Source organism: Mesocricetus auratus, unplaced genomic scaffold (assembly GCF_017639785.1).
Source record: "Mesocricetus auratus isolate SY011 unplaced genomic scaffold, BCM_Maur_2.0 Super-Scaffold_100042, whole genome shotgun sequence".
Taxonomy (NCBI): Eukaryota; Metazoa; Chordata; class Mammalia; order Rodentia; family Cricetidae; genus Mesocricetus; species Mesocricetus auratus.
The window spans coordinates 4,265,001-4,277,852 of NW_024429219.1; the positions used below are offsets into that span (position 1 = coordinate 4,265,001).

At 58.8% G+C, this 12,852-nt stretch overlaps 2 protein-coding genes and 1 long non-coding RNA gene across 3 annotated transcripts in view; 2 read left to right on the top strand and 1 right to left on the bottom strand.

The window, feature by feature from the left end:
- Tas1r1 (taste 1 receptor member 1) overlaps positions 1-4,726 on the top strand; it is a 9,584-nt gene extending 4,858 nt beyond the window's left edge. The window contains exons 3-6 of the mRNA XM_005079282.4: positions 834-1,595; positions 1,983-2,195; positions 2,482-2,602; positions 3,786-4,726. Coding sequence (XP_005079339.2) covers positions 834-1,595; positions 1,983-2,195; positions 2,482-2,602; positions 3,786-4,717 — 2,028 coding nt within the window. The 3' untranslated portion in view covers positions 4,718-4,726. The remainder of the gene's footprint in view (positions 1-833; positions 1,596-1,982; positions 2,196-2,481; positions 2,603-3,785) is intronic.
- Positions 1,776-3,882, bottom strand: LOC121135782. The gene is made up of 2 exons (XR_005872896.1): positions 3,768-3,882; positions 1,776-3,440 (listed from the first exon to the last, which is right to left on the bottom strand). It is a non-coding gene; the product is annotated as an uncharacterized LOC121135782 (long non-coding RNA).
- Positions 4,727-5,208: 482 nt separating the features above from the next.
- Positions 5,209-12,590, top strand: Zbtb48 (zinc finger and BTB domain containing 48). The gene is made up of 11 exons (XM_005079283.4): positions 5,209-5,356; positions 5,821-6,504; positions 6,880-7,121; positions 9,659-9,770; positions 10,380-10,472; positions 10,702-10,788; positions 10,894-11,048; positions 11,366-11,502; positions 11,577-11,741; positions 12,094-12,182; positions 12,256-12,590. The coding sequence occupies exons 2-11, from the start codon at positions 5,824-5,826 to the stop codon at positions 12,541-12,543; spliced, it is 2,049 nt and encodes a 682-aa protein (XP_005079340.1). The 5' UTR covers positions 5,209-5,356; positions 5,821-5,823; the 3' UTR covers positions 12,544-12,590.
- Positions 12,591-12,852: the final 262 nt, after the last annotated feature.

Here is a 12,852-nt window from a genome sequence, read left to right on the forward strand (position 1 = left end):
GAGATCCTCCTGCCTCTGCCTCCCGAGTGCTGGGATTAAAGGTGTGCGCCACCACCACCTGGCTCATCTTTTCTCTTTTGGCTTTTTGAGACAGGGTCTGTTGTAGCCCAGGTTGGCCCTGTAGTTGCGTTACAGTCTAGGGTAGCTTTGAACTCCTGACCCTCCTGGTCACACCTGGTTGAATCTTTCACCTTTTACAGAATACCACCACCCCTCACAGGTGCTTTCCTCAGTCCCTGCTCTAGTCCTGAGCCTTGACAGCATTCCCACTTGAATTAGAGATATCCTCCTCAAACTTGAGTCTGAACATGTCATTTCTCAGGGGACCCTTAAGAGGTCCCCACAGTGTGCAGGGCACAAGTGAGCCCCCTGCTCAAGAGTTCAGGTCTCAGCCGGGCGTTGGTGGCGCACGCCTTTAATCCCAGCACTCAGGAGGCAGAGGCAGGCGGATCTCTGTAAGTTCGAGGCCAGCCTGGTCTACAGAGTGAGTTCCAGGACAGCCTCCAAAACAATACAGAGAAACCCTGTCTCAAAAAACCAAAAAAAAAAAAAAAAGAAAAAAGAAAAAAGAAAAAGAAAAGAGTTCAGGTCTTCTGCACTGTCCTACTCATGCCAAGGACCTGGGGTCAGGAGAGCATGGCTTGTTCCATGTTTAGATGGCATGGCCTTTCACTCCATAGGCAGATCCCCACACCTCCTGGAACTCCCTGGAGGAGCCTCCCTTCTCTGTCTGCATCCTTCCTAGGCTGGGTGAGGACTGTGTGTGTATGGGAGGGGGTGCTTTGACCAAAGTCGACGCTGCTGACCTCACTGAATGGGGTCCCTCCCCACAGATCAGCTACGAGGCCAGCAGCGTGGCACTCAGCTCCAAGCGGCAGTACCCATCTTTTCTTCGCACCATCCCCAGCGACAAGTACCAGGTGGAGGCCATGGTGCTGCTGCTTCGGGAGTTTGGGTGGGTGTGGATCTCACTCATCGGCAGCTACGGTGACTATGGGCAGCTGGGCTTGCAGGCACTGGAAGAACTGGCCACACCACAGGGCATTTGCATTGCCTTCAAGGACATCGTGCCCTTTTCGGCCCGAGTGGGTGACCCGAGAATGCAGCAAATGGTGCACCGTTTGGCCCAAGCCAGGACCACCGTGGTTGTAGTTTTCTCCAACCGGAACCTTGCCAGAGTGTTCTTCGGGTCTGTGGTGTTGGCCAACCTGACTGGCAAGGTGTGGATCGCCTCGGAGGACTGGGCCATCTCCACGTACATCACCAAAGTGCCGGGAATCCAGGGCATTGGGACAGTGCTGGGGGTGGCCATCCAGCAGAGATCTGTCCCTGGCTTGAAGGAGTTTGAAGAGTCTTACATTAGGGCGGTAAAGGGTGCCCCCAGGTCTTGTCCAGAGGGATCCTGGTGCAGTACTAACCAGCTGTGCCGAGACTGCCACGCTTTCACCATACACAGCATGCCCAGGCTGGGAGCCTTCTCCATGAGTGCCGCCTACAACGTGTACCAGGCCGTGTACGCCGTGGCCCATGGCCTCCACCAGCTCCTGGGGTGTACCTCTGAGACCTGTTCCAGGGGCCCGGTCTACCCCTGGCAGGTAAGAGAATCCAGCCAGGGCGTCTGCATCCAGGAGAACCGCTGACCCTGGCAGCGTGAGTCCACTGACTGTCTGAGGAGTTGGTGAATCGAGGTCTTCTCTTAGAGAAATGGTTTTCCTCTCTGAGTCCTGTCTTCTCCCACCCACCACACCCCAAAGATATCAAAGGCCAAAAGCATCTGCAAAAGAGTTCTTTATTAGAGGTCTCTCAGGAGGGGGTCGGGTCAAGGGGATTCCTAGAAGGGAACAGATTGCTGAGGAAGAAACCGGGCCTTAGAGGTGGGTTGGGACTACTCACAGCAGAAACTCGAGAGAGCCCCTGCTTGCTTCCAGGGCTGCCTGGGTCTGTGTGGTCTATGGAGGCTTCATGACATTTGTCTGTTGCAGCTTCTGCAGCAGATCTACAAGGTGAATTTCCTTCTACATAAGGATACGATGGCATTCGATGACAACGGGGACCCTCTGGGTGACTATAACATCATCTCCTGGGAATGGAATGGGCCTGAATGGAGCTTTCGGGTCATTGGCTCTGCTACAAGGTCTCCAGTTCAGCTAGACATAAACAAGACGAAAATCCAGTGGTCTGGGAAAACCAATCAGGTAACGGGGACATGGTTGTTACCAAAGACGGCTGTATGCTCCCAGGAGTCTGGGGAGTGACGCCTGCCCAGTGCAGGGAGGAGGTGACAGATGTCAGGCCACCTTCCCTCTGCTCAGGTCTGCCAGGGACGGGCTCCATGTGTTATCAAACAGCCACCTCCGGGGCCCTGCTCTGAGCGTGAACCTGGAGGGCTGAGGTGCAGAGATCTCTTTCCTGCACCTCGTGTGAGCTGTCCCTTGGCCAGGGCTCCTCTGTGTGACTGGGAACCACCGTGGCTTCTTACAGGTACCCACGTCTGTGTGTGTCGAAGACTGTCTTGACGGGTACCACAGAGTGGTGGTGGGCTCTCACCATTGTTGCTTCGAATGCATTCCCTGTGAGGCTGGGACCTTTCTCAACAAGAGCAGTGAGTGAGCAGTGAGTGCGTGAGTGAGCCAGCACCCAAGGGACTCAAAGCCAGTGATGGGGGACGGCCTGCTGTGTATGCCTTTCTCTTATTAGTTGATGAGTAAAACACTGATAGGCCAGTAGCCGGTCAGGGAGTAGAGGGAGGGCTACGAGACTGAGGAGAATTCCTGGGAGAGGAGGCAGGGGGAAGCTGTGAGGAGACACCATGTAGCAGAGGAAGGAGGAACAGGTCTGGACCCTTCCCCGGTAAGATAAGACCACGTGGAAATACTAAGATGAATAGAAATGGGTTAATAATTAAGAGAGAGCAAGGCAATAAGAAGCCTAAGCTATTGGCCAAACAGTTTATAGTTACTAGAAGCCTCTGTGTGTTTATTTGGGGCCAAACGCCCCCCAGGACAGAAACTTCCTCTACAAACCAGGACTCCAGCTCACTGGCCTGCCTGCCAGTTGGACACAGGCTGGAGGACACTTGCCACTATGCTGAATTCTGATTGTTCACCTGGAAGTGTTAGTCCTAGGTGTATCCTCTGTCAGAGCACCCCCACCCCCACCCCCCCAGCTTCCACAGATGAATCTCGACCTAAATGCAACCTCTTTGTCCAAAGAGATGCTGTTCCGTTTGTATGATGTCCCTTCCTTGCGTCAAGAAGTCAGCACCTGGCTGGTTTGGATTAATGGTAGAAACTGGCATGTCTGCCTCGGGAGGAAGCCAGTGCGCTGCCCCATTCGAGGGCAGGAGCTATGGACTCAGCTCAGACACCAGGGGGACACACTGTTTCCTTTTAATATCCGTGGTGCCCGGAGAGTCAGAACTCAGGCTCGGCGGGGTGGATCTGGTTGATGGAAATGGTGAAGGCAGAAATGTCTTATCTTCAAAACTGGTGGCTCTGACCAGATCATAAAGCTCTCTGTTTGCCGCCCCCCCCAACTCCCCCCCACCCCGCCCCCGCTTGGGATCCTGAGCCTTCCAAAACAGACCTCTTGAGGCTGTGTTTAGCTTAGCCTGTGGCTGTTCTAGCCCCCCCCCCCCCCCTGCTGTCACTGCGGGGGCCCCAAATGCTGCTTGCCAAGGTGCAGCTGTCCCAGCCTCTGGCAGGCCTGAACAACCGGCCGACCTCGACCCCCTCTCCCCGACTCCTCCCCTTCCTTCCGCTCCTCACCTGGCTCCTTCCTTCCAGATCCCCGCATCTGCCAGCCTTGTGGCAAAGAAGAATGGGCCCCCGAGGGAAGCACGACATGCCTCCCGCGCACCGTGGAGTTCTTGGCTTGGCACGAGCCGGTCTCTCTGGTGCTACTGGCAGCTAACACTGCTCTGCTGCTGCTGCTGGTTGGGACCGCCGGCCTGTTTGCAAGGCATCTCCACACGCCCGTGGTGAGGTCGGCCGGGGGCAGGCTGTGCTTCCTCATGCTGGGTTCCCTGGCCGCGGGGAGCTGCAGCTTCTACAGCTACTTCGGGGAGCCCACGGTGCTCACGTGCTTGCTGCGGCAGCCCTTCTTTTCTCTCGGTTTTGCCGTCTTCCTCTCCTGCCTGACGATCCGCTCCTTCCAACTGGTCGTCATCTTCAAGTTTTCCACCAAGGTACCCACCTGCTACCACACTTGGGCCCAAAACCACGGCGCCGGCCTGTTTGTCATCGCCAGCTCCACGGTCCACTTGCTCATCTGTGTCATATGGCTTGCAACGTGGACCCCGCTGCCCACCAGGGAATACCAGCGCTTCCCCCATCTGGTGATTCTGGAGTGCACAGAGGTCAACTCCGTGATCTTCCTGCTGTCGTTCGCCCACAACGGCCTCCTCTCCCTCAGCACCTTTGCCTGCAGCTACCTGGGTAAGGAGCTGCCAGAGAACTATAACGAGGCCAAATGTGTCACCTTCAGCCTGCTCCTCAGCTTCGTATCCTGGGTCGCCTTCTTCACCACGTCCAGTATTTACCAGGGCAGCTACTTGTCAGCGGTCTATGTGATGGCCGGGCTGACCACTCTGAGTGGCGGCTTCAGCGGTTACTTCCTCCCCAAGTGCTACGTGATCCTCTGCCGTCCAGACCTCAACAACACGGAACACTTCCAGGCCTCCATTCTGGACTACACGAGGCGCAGCGGCTCCACCTGATCCGGGGGGTGGGGGGGTGGATGGGTGGGGACTGTTGGGGCGGGGCAGACCGGAAGTCTCTCTTGCGGTCCTTCCAAGTCCTCAGAGTGGCGGATCCAGCGGGGCGGAGGGCTTGAGGTGTCTGGGAGAGCTCAGCCATGGCTTACAATGTATAAGTACACAGAAGAGTGCATGCAGTCTAATAAAGACGTGAATTGTGTGTGTGTGCGTGGTGTGTGTGTGTGTGTGTGTGTGTGTGTGCTCTCTGGCTGCGCTTCCGGTCCGGGAGGGAGAGGAACTCGGGACCCGCACATCAGTTAGCGGGAGCCGGAGCCCAGCGCCCAGCTTGCCGTTGCTAGGCGACTCCGGTAATGAGCCCCAGCTCTTTGGATGCAGGCCCGGCCCCGCCCCCCTACGCGGCCCATTGGTCTTCCTCTGAGGCTCCGCCTTCGGGGCGGGGAATGAGAGTCCTACGTTTCTCTTCCCCCCCCCCCCACACACAAGGCGTCCGGTTCTTTGGGCCTGAGCGCCCCAACGTCACATCCGGCGTGGCGACGGCGGCGTCTCCGCGCAGTGGGCCGGGCAGGAGTTACTTGTGGGCGGTGGAAGCGGTCTGGTCCCGCGGCAGTGAGGCCGGCGTGAGCCGGGAGGACCGGCCGGGTGAGGAGGGCGCGGGAGGGAGCCGGCGAGCCTCCCCGGGCGCCGACGCGAGTGTGGCCGCCGGCGACCCGCAGGCGCGGCGTGGGCTTGGGTCACCTGTGCGCAGCCGCCCGGCCTGCCCTGCTGTGGCTGTGCCTCGGGGGCGAGGCCGATCAGTGCGCCTTCGCTCCTGTCCGTCCCCCCCACGTTTGCATTTTCATTTTCTCTTTCTCCTCCTCACTAGCACCCCGCCCCGCCCTGCCCCATGCTCTTGCACCCGGCTCCCCTGGCCAACCCATGCCACTCCCCGCCCCGGAGGCTGGCACTCCACTGGCTGCGCCCCGCGTGCGCCTTCTAACCTTGACCCCAGCCTTCATTCCCGACATGGGTGGCTGTCAAAGGGTCCGGCTCCCTGCAGTCCCTGCAGTCCGAGGGCTTTCTCGATCGGGGCCGGCCGGGGTGTCACGTTTGCCCTTCCTTCGCAGGTAATGGACGGTTCCTTCGTGCAGCACAGCGTGAGGGTTCTTCAGGAACTTAACAAGCAGCGGGAGAAGGGCCAGTACTGCGACGCCACGCTGGACGTGGGGGGCCTGGTGTTCAAGGCCCACTGGAGCGTCCTGGCCTGCTGCAGCCATTTCTTCCAGAGAGTCTACGGGGACGGCTCAGGGGGCAGCGTTGTCCTTCCTGCGGGCTTTGCTGAGATTTTTGGCCTCCTGCTGGACTTTTTCTACACTGGCCACCTCGCCCTCACCTCAGGGAACAGGGATCAGGTGCTCTTGGCAGCCAAGGAGTTGCGGGTGCCAGAGGCTGTGGAGCTGTGTCAGAGCTTCCAGCCCAGGACCTCGGTGGGACAGGCACCAAGTGTCCAGAGTGGACTGGAGCGGCCGCCTGGAGCTGCCTCCCAGGATGTGAAAGGCCGCCTCAAGGAGCCAAGGGATGCGGGCGAGGGGGAGGTTTTCAGGACTCTGAGCCTGGCTCCTGAGGAGTCCAGAGACAGCCGGCAGCCCCAGCTCAGCCCCCCTGCCCAGAGCAGCGCCCCCTTCCTCTGTGGGAAGCTCAAGCAGGCTCTGAAGCCTTGCCCCCCAGAGGACGAAGTGTCCGAGGACCGCAAAGTGTCTCCACGGCCCATCGAGGCTGGAGGTGCCCCGTTGCAGGGCGAGAGTAACGAGGTACGGCTACCAGGGTGCAGGAACCGGGGTGGGGGTAAAGAGGGACACTTCTGGAGTTGAACATAGGAAGCCAGGGGCCTCAGGCTGACCTCTCTGCGAGCTACCCTTAAACATGGTCGCCAGCGTCCCGGGGGTGGAGTGAACATCGGGGTTGCATGTGTTTCCCCCTAGGGTGGTGAAACCTGGCCAGCTCCTTGGCAACACAGGCAGCCCCTTTCCTCTGAGGCCGGGATTTGCATGGGGTCTCTCCCGGGCCCCTGGAGGAAGGGGAACATCTGGGATGGGGCTTGGGCTGGGACTAAAGCAGCTGGGTCCCTGAAGCTGCTGCTGCTGGTCCCTTGGTGACCCCCCCCCCCGCTGCCTCCTCTACTCTAGTGGGAAGTGGTAGTTCAAGTCGAGGATGACGGGGACGGCGATTCCGGTTCTGGGCCCGAGCCGGTGCTGACCGGGCGGAAGTCGAAAGTAACGGGAAAGCCCTGTGCTGCAGAGCCGGCCCTGGGTGCGGGGGCCCTGGGTGCGGAGCCCACGGACGGCGGCAGAGCTGCAGCAGCGCCGGTTGAATGCCCCACGTGTCATAAAAAGTTCCTCAGCAAATACTACCTGAAGGTCCACAACAGGTAAGCGCGCGCCGTGCTTCTGTTTGCTTTCCCGTCTGCCCTTCCGACCTGGACGCCCCTCCTCCGGGCTCTGCTGGGGCCCCGGGGGGCTCTGTGTTAGGCCCACAGTGCCTGGTTGGCATGCCTCTTCCCTCATCCTGTGGACGCATGAACACCACCTCCCCACCGTGGACTTTGACAGTCGGTAGGCTTCTGCCCACGTGAGATGTGAGACAAACCTCTGGCTCCTTCCTGAGCTGGCGCTGAGGTCTGACTGTAGGACTCTCTGAAGTCTGGCAATGAAGGCTGTCACAAGAAGCTAGTCCTCACGGCTGAGGCTGCCTGTGTGCCTGGGGACATTAGCTCTGGGAGTAAGAAGACGAACTGGGACTCCCATACGCCTGTGGAGTTTTTCCCTGTTTAGTGTATTTTTTAAGACCTTACTATGTAACGCAAACTTATGTAAACAGGCTGGCCTTGAACTCACAGAGTTAAAGGTGTGTGCCACCACCGCCTGGCTTGTTTTGTTTTTTTAAATAGGGTCTTTATATAGTCTTGGCTGGCCAGGAAGACAGATCCACCTGCCTCTGCCTCCAGAGTGCTGGGATCAAAGGCATGCACCACCACACCTGGCTTGTTTTAAGTTCAAATTGCTTAAAATAAAATTCAGTGACACAAAGTCACATCTCCAGTGCTCAGTAGCCATGCGACAGTTGGTTTTGATACCACACCAGCCAGGCTGTGTTGTCAGTGTGACATTCGGGGAATCTGCTAGTGCTCACCTGGAATGGGGTGGGGCCATTTGCCATCCCTGTGCTTTGGATCTGAGGCCGCACAGGAGGTGGCCCGTGCTCCATCCACCCCTTCCTTGGTCTGTTGTTTGCTGATGTCCCTGAGACCTGGGAGGGGATGGCTTCGAGATTGTTGTATCTGGGAATGGTGGCGCTTGTCTATAATACCAGCAATTGGAAAGTAGAGGCAGGAGGATTGCTGCAAGTTTGAGTCTGTGTGGTGAGTTTTAGTCTAGCCAGGACTACATATGGAGACCCTGTCTCAGAAGAAAAATGCTGTGGCAGGGACTGAGGGGAGAGGATACTTGAAGAGGAGGAGAGAGAGCTTGGCTCGCAGACACTTGGGAGAGCTACCGCCGGCTCTGAGATGAGGGTTTGTTTAGTTCATTCAGCAAACAGATGGGTGACAAGCCTGATGTAGCTGTCAGAGCACAGGTGAATTGTTGACAAGACTGATGAACCATCAGAGCACACGTGAGCCAAACCAAGGTCTTTGTGGCACTCGGAGAGAGGAAGCTGTGATTTGGAACGAAGCAGACAGACTGAGCGAGAGTTGACACCTCCTGTGAAGTCCAGCCCAGTTAGGGCTGCAGTGTCAGACCGGGTTTGGGGGAGGGGTAGAAGGAGAGTAGGACCCAGGAATTGGTTTTGGAGTTTACTGCATAGGGTCAGCTTCCCCAAAACCGTGTCCCGTCCCCCCCAACCTGGTGACCTGCAGTATTCCTCTGCCGTGGGGCTACATCCCTCGTCCTTTTCCAGTGAGATGGGCCTTACTAAATGACCCAGGCTGGCCTGGAGCTGTCGATCCTTCTGCCTCAACTTGGAGTAGCCGGGAATGGGCAGGGGGTATAGCTCAGTCTTCCTGTACTAGCCTAGCTCATGAGCCCTGGGGTCAACCCCCAGTGCTGGGGGCGGTGGGATCTAAACCAAGTAGCTGGGACTCATGCCTAGGCTGGAAGGTAAGAAGCCATTCACTGGGGAGAGCCTCCTGCTGGGAGCAGAGCTAGCAATGATGTCCTGTTGGAGTAAGCGTGGCTGGTCTGAGGGGTGAGGGCAGACAAGGACTTTAGAGCAAGGAGAGAGGGCCTGACTGGTTCACTCGGGCCGCCCTTGTCCTCCTCGTATGAAATAGGAGGACTGTGAGCCATGGGGTGATGCGGACTGCCCTATCTGCAAAGGCTTCTGAAGCCAGTGGGACCTGCTGGTGAGGCAGCGAGGGAGCCAGGGGACTAGCGGGGACTCGTGGGCCCCAAGCATGGCCGCAGCCACCGTCGTGCTGTCAGTGAGATGCTTACAGTGTTTTATTATTTATTTACTCACGGGGCGAGGTAGGAGTCAGAGGACAACTTGTGGGCATGGGTTTTTTGTCACCACGTGGGTCTCAGGGATTGAACTTAGATCCTGTGGCTTGGCAGCCAAGTGCTTTTGTCCATGTCACCTGTCTGCCGTGGGGGCGGAAAATGGAGCCCACAGAGAGAGGTTACCAGCCAGGCTTGCGTGCCAGTCAGCCAGTTCTCAAGCATGCATGGAGTGGGGCTGGCTGCCAGCCCCCACCTATCTTCTCTCCCTGATACTGGCGGGGTCTCTGGTCTTGCCCCTGCATGTCCAACCTGGGGCTCACTGAGCCTCCATGGCGAGCCCTGCCCGGCCTCAGGACACCTGTGTACCATAGCATAGGCCTGTGGCCGGAGTGGGAGTGCTCCTGAGAACCAGAGAGGTGGGACAGCCTCTTGGCCCCCACACCGCTCTGGCCTCTCTTCTTGGCAGGAAACACACTGGGGAGAAACCCTTTGAGTGTCCCAAATGTGGGAAGTGTTACTTTCGCAAGGAGAACCTCTTGGAGCATGAAGCCCGGAATTGCATGGGCCGCTCAGAACAGGTACTTGGGATTGCATGGGCCGCTCAGAACAGGTACTTGGGATTGGGCCAAGTATTTGTGGGCAGCCCAGGCCTGTGTCCTCATGCCATCTGGGAAGGACCCCAGGAAATGCTACAGGGTTATAAAATAAGAGTTGCAGGGCCTCGGGTGCCGTCACATCCACATACAAGTCGGGACACCTCTTCAGGGGGTGCAAGTTCAGAGGGCACAGGGGATAAGTCCTGCGGGGATATTTTGGGTTAGCTCCGTCTTGGGCTTTGGAGCAAGGAAAGTGTTTGTGTGGGGGGTGGCTGCTGGGAAGGACTGCCTCGCATGTCCCCCTGCCCCAAGTGGATAGTGTTTGGCTAAACCCACCCCTCTCTTCCTAGAGACTGGTCAGTAGCAGCTGGGCCCGTCTCTAACCTGTCTGGAGATGAGAAGGGTCTGGCGTGTGGTAGTGTACAGTGCTCTGATGGTTAGGGCAGGCAGGTTACATGTTGCCCTCTCCTACCCCAGCATCCCCTACCCCAGGCAGACACTTCCCAGCAGCGTGTGGAAGCCCCTGCAGAGGCTGCCGTCGCAGGCAGAGGCCCTCCCTGATGCTGGCCCTGCTTGCCCTCACACTGCCAGGTCTTCACGTGCTCCGTGTGCCAGGAGACCTTCCGCCGGAGGATGGAGCTGCGGGTGCACATGGTGTCTCACACAGGGGAAATGCCCTACAAGGTCAGGCCCGCTGGTGCCAGGGTCATGGGCTGGGTGGGGAGGTGGCCCCTTTGCCTGGGGTGGCATCTGCCACCTCTCCCTTGAAGCCTGCCTCCCTAACCCTGCGGAGAGTCACCCTTTCAGCAGACCAGGGCCTGTCCTGGCATCTGGGTCAGGCCTCCTTCGCCGTGCCTGACTGCAGGGCACTGGCGTGCAGGCTGTGCGGGGCTGACTGGGCCTGTCCTTGCAGTGCTCCTCCTGCTCCCAGCAGTTCATGCAGAAGAAGGACTTGCAGAGTCACATGATCAAGCTGCACGGAGCCCCTAAGCCCCATGCGGTAAGCGCCAGACCAGGCGGGGCTGGGCACCTGTGGCTCCCTCCCGGGCAGCCCAGCCCTGTCCTCACCTGGCACCGCCCCTCTGCCTGTCTCAACCGCCTGCAGTGCCCCACGTGTGCCAAGTGCTTCCTGTCTAGGACGGAACTGCAGCTGCACGAGGCTTTTAAGCATCGTGGAGAAAAGCTGTTTGTGTGTGAGGAGTGTGGGCACCGGGCCTCGAGCCGCAACGGTCTGCAGATGCACATCAAAGCCAAGCACAGGTGTGAGCCCTCCCCTTCCGGAGCGTGGGAACGTGGGAGTGCGGCCCCGCCCCATGGTGGTCCAGGAAGCAACACACATGCACAAGCACACGCACACGAGGATGAGCATTTTCTTCCAGAGTCTAGCACCTGCAGCCTTTCCGGGGTGGGGGTGAGAGACAGGCAGGGTTGTTAGCTAGTGGGGAGGGCTCAGGCAGAGGCGTGTCTCCATCCCTTACCTTCCTGACTCCTCATCCATAGACTTCTCCTTGGCTGCTGGCAATGGTGGTGGTGTCCTTTGCCTGGCCAAGCCCTACGCTTGTGTCCCCTCTGAACAGGAACGAAAGGCCTTACGTGTGCGAGTTCTGCAGCCACGCTTTCACCCAGAAGGCCAATCTCAACATGCACCTGCGCACACACACAGGCGAGAAGCCTTTCCAGTGCCACCTGTGTGGCAAGACCTTCCGCACCCAAGGTGAGGGTGAGGCAGGCCTGTCCCCTTTCTCCGGGGCGCAGGCCAGCAACTGAGCCCCGCCTTGTCCCCCACAGCCAGCCTGGACAAGCACAACCGCACCCACACTGGTGAGAGGCCTTTCAGATGTGAGTTCTGCGAGCAGCGCTTCACTGAGAAGGGGCCGCTTCTGAGGCATGTGGCCAGTCGCCACCAGGAGGGCAGGCCTCACTTCTGCCAGATCTGTGGCAAGACCTTCAAAGGTAGGGGGGCCAGCCATGAGAGAGCGGAGGGCCTGGCTTCCGTTTCCTGCCTGCCTGAGTTGGAGGGCAACAGTGGCTTCCCAGTGTTCCTTAGAACCTTCCTGGCAGCAGGGTTCTGTCTTCCATGTGCTGAGCCATGAGAGGGATCTGTGTGACAGTAGAGGTGGGGGCAGGGCGCCCTGGACCTGGGCAATGGTGGCCTCAGTGTGGTGCTGTAGAGCCTGGAGTGGGGGGAGACCCTGCCAAGTGCCGCCTCCTGTCCCTTAGGCCCTGGGATGCCTTGTCTCCCATCTCCGTCCTGTCCCTGCCCTGTTCCCTTCTCCTAATGCCAGTGGCCCCGTTCCTCCTGCAGCTGTGGAACAGTTACGAGTGCACGTCAGACGACACAAGGGCGTGAGGAAGTTCGAGTGCACCGAATGTGGCTACAAGTTCACTCGGCAGGTAGGCCAGGCCCAGGGTCCCCGCCCCTTCCCCGTCCCGACCCCGCCCTGAGCTTCTGCTTCCCCCCCCCCAGGCTCACCTGCGGAGGCACATGGAGATCCACGACAGAGTGGAAAACTACAACCCACGGCAGCGCAAGCTCCGGAACCTAGTCATCGAGGATGAGAAGGTGGTGGTGGCACTCCAGCCGCCTGCAGAGCTGGAGATGGGCTCGGCAGAGGTCATTGTGGAGTCCCTGGCCCAGGGTGGCCTGGCCTCCCAGCTCCCCAGCCAGAGACTCTGCGCGGAGGAGGAGAGCTTTGCCAGCCTGGAACCTTCCCTCATCCTCACGGCTGCTGTCCCTGAGGACTGCAACTCATAGACCCCTGCGCAGTTAGTCCCAGCTACCAATAAACACGTGACTTCGGATTTGCTTGTCCAGTGGCCGGTTGCTTGCTGTTCGTCGGTTACAGGCCTGAACTAACCTGAAGGGCTTCCTCCCAGCCATCCCCTCGTGGTACCCATCCAGTCCTTGACCTGAGCACAGCTGCTTCCTCAGCTCTGGTAACCTCAGCCAAGCTGAGTAACATGGCAGGAATGCAGGTGGCATCCACTTTATATCGCTCCTGTCCCTCACTCCTGCATGCCAATGGGTGGTGTCCCTAATTAGCGTAGTGTAGGTAAGGCCAGC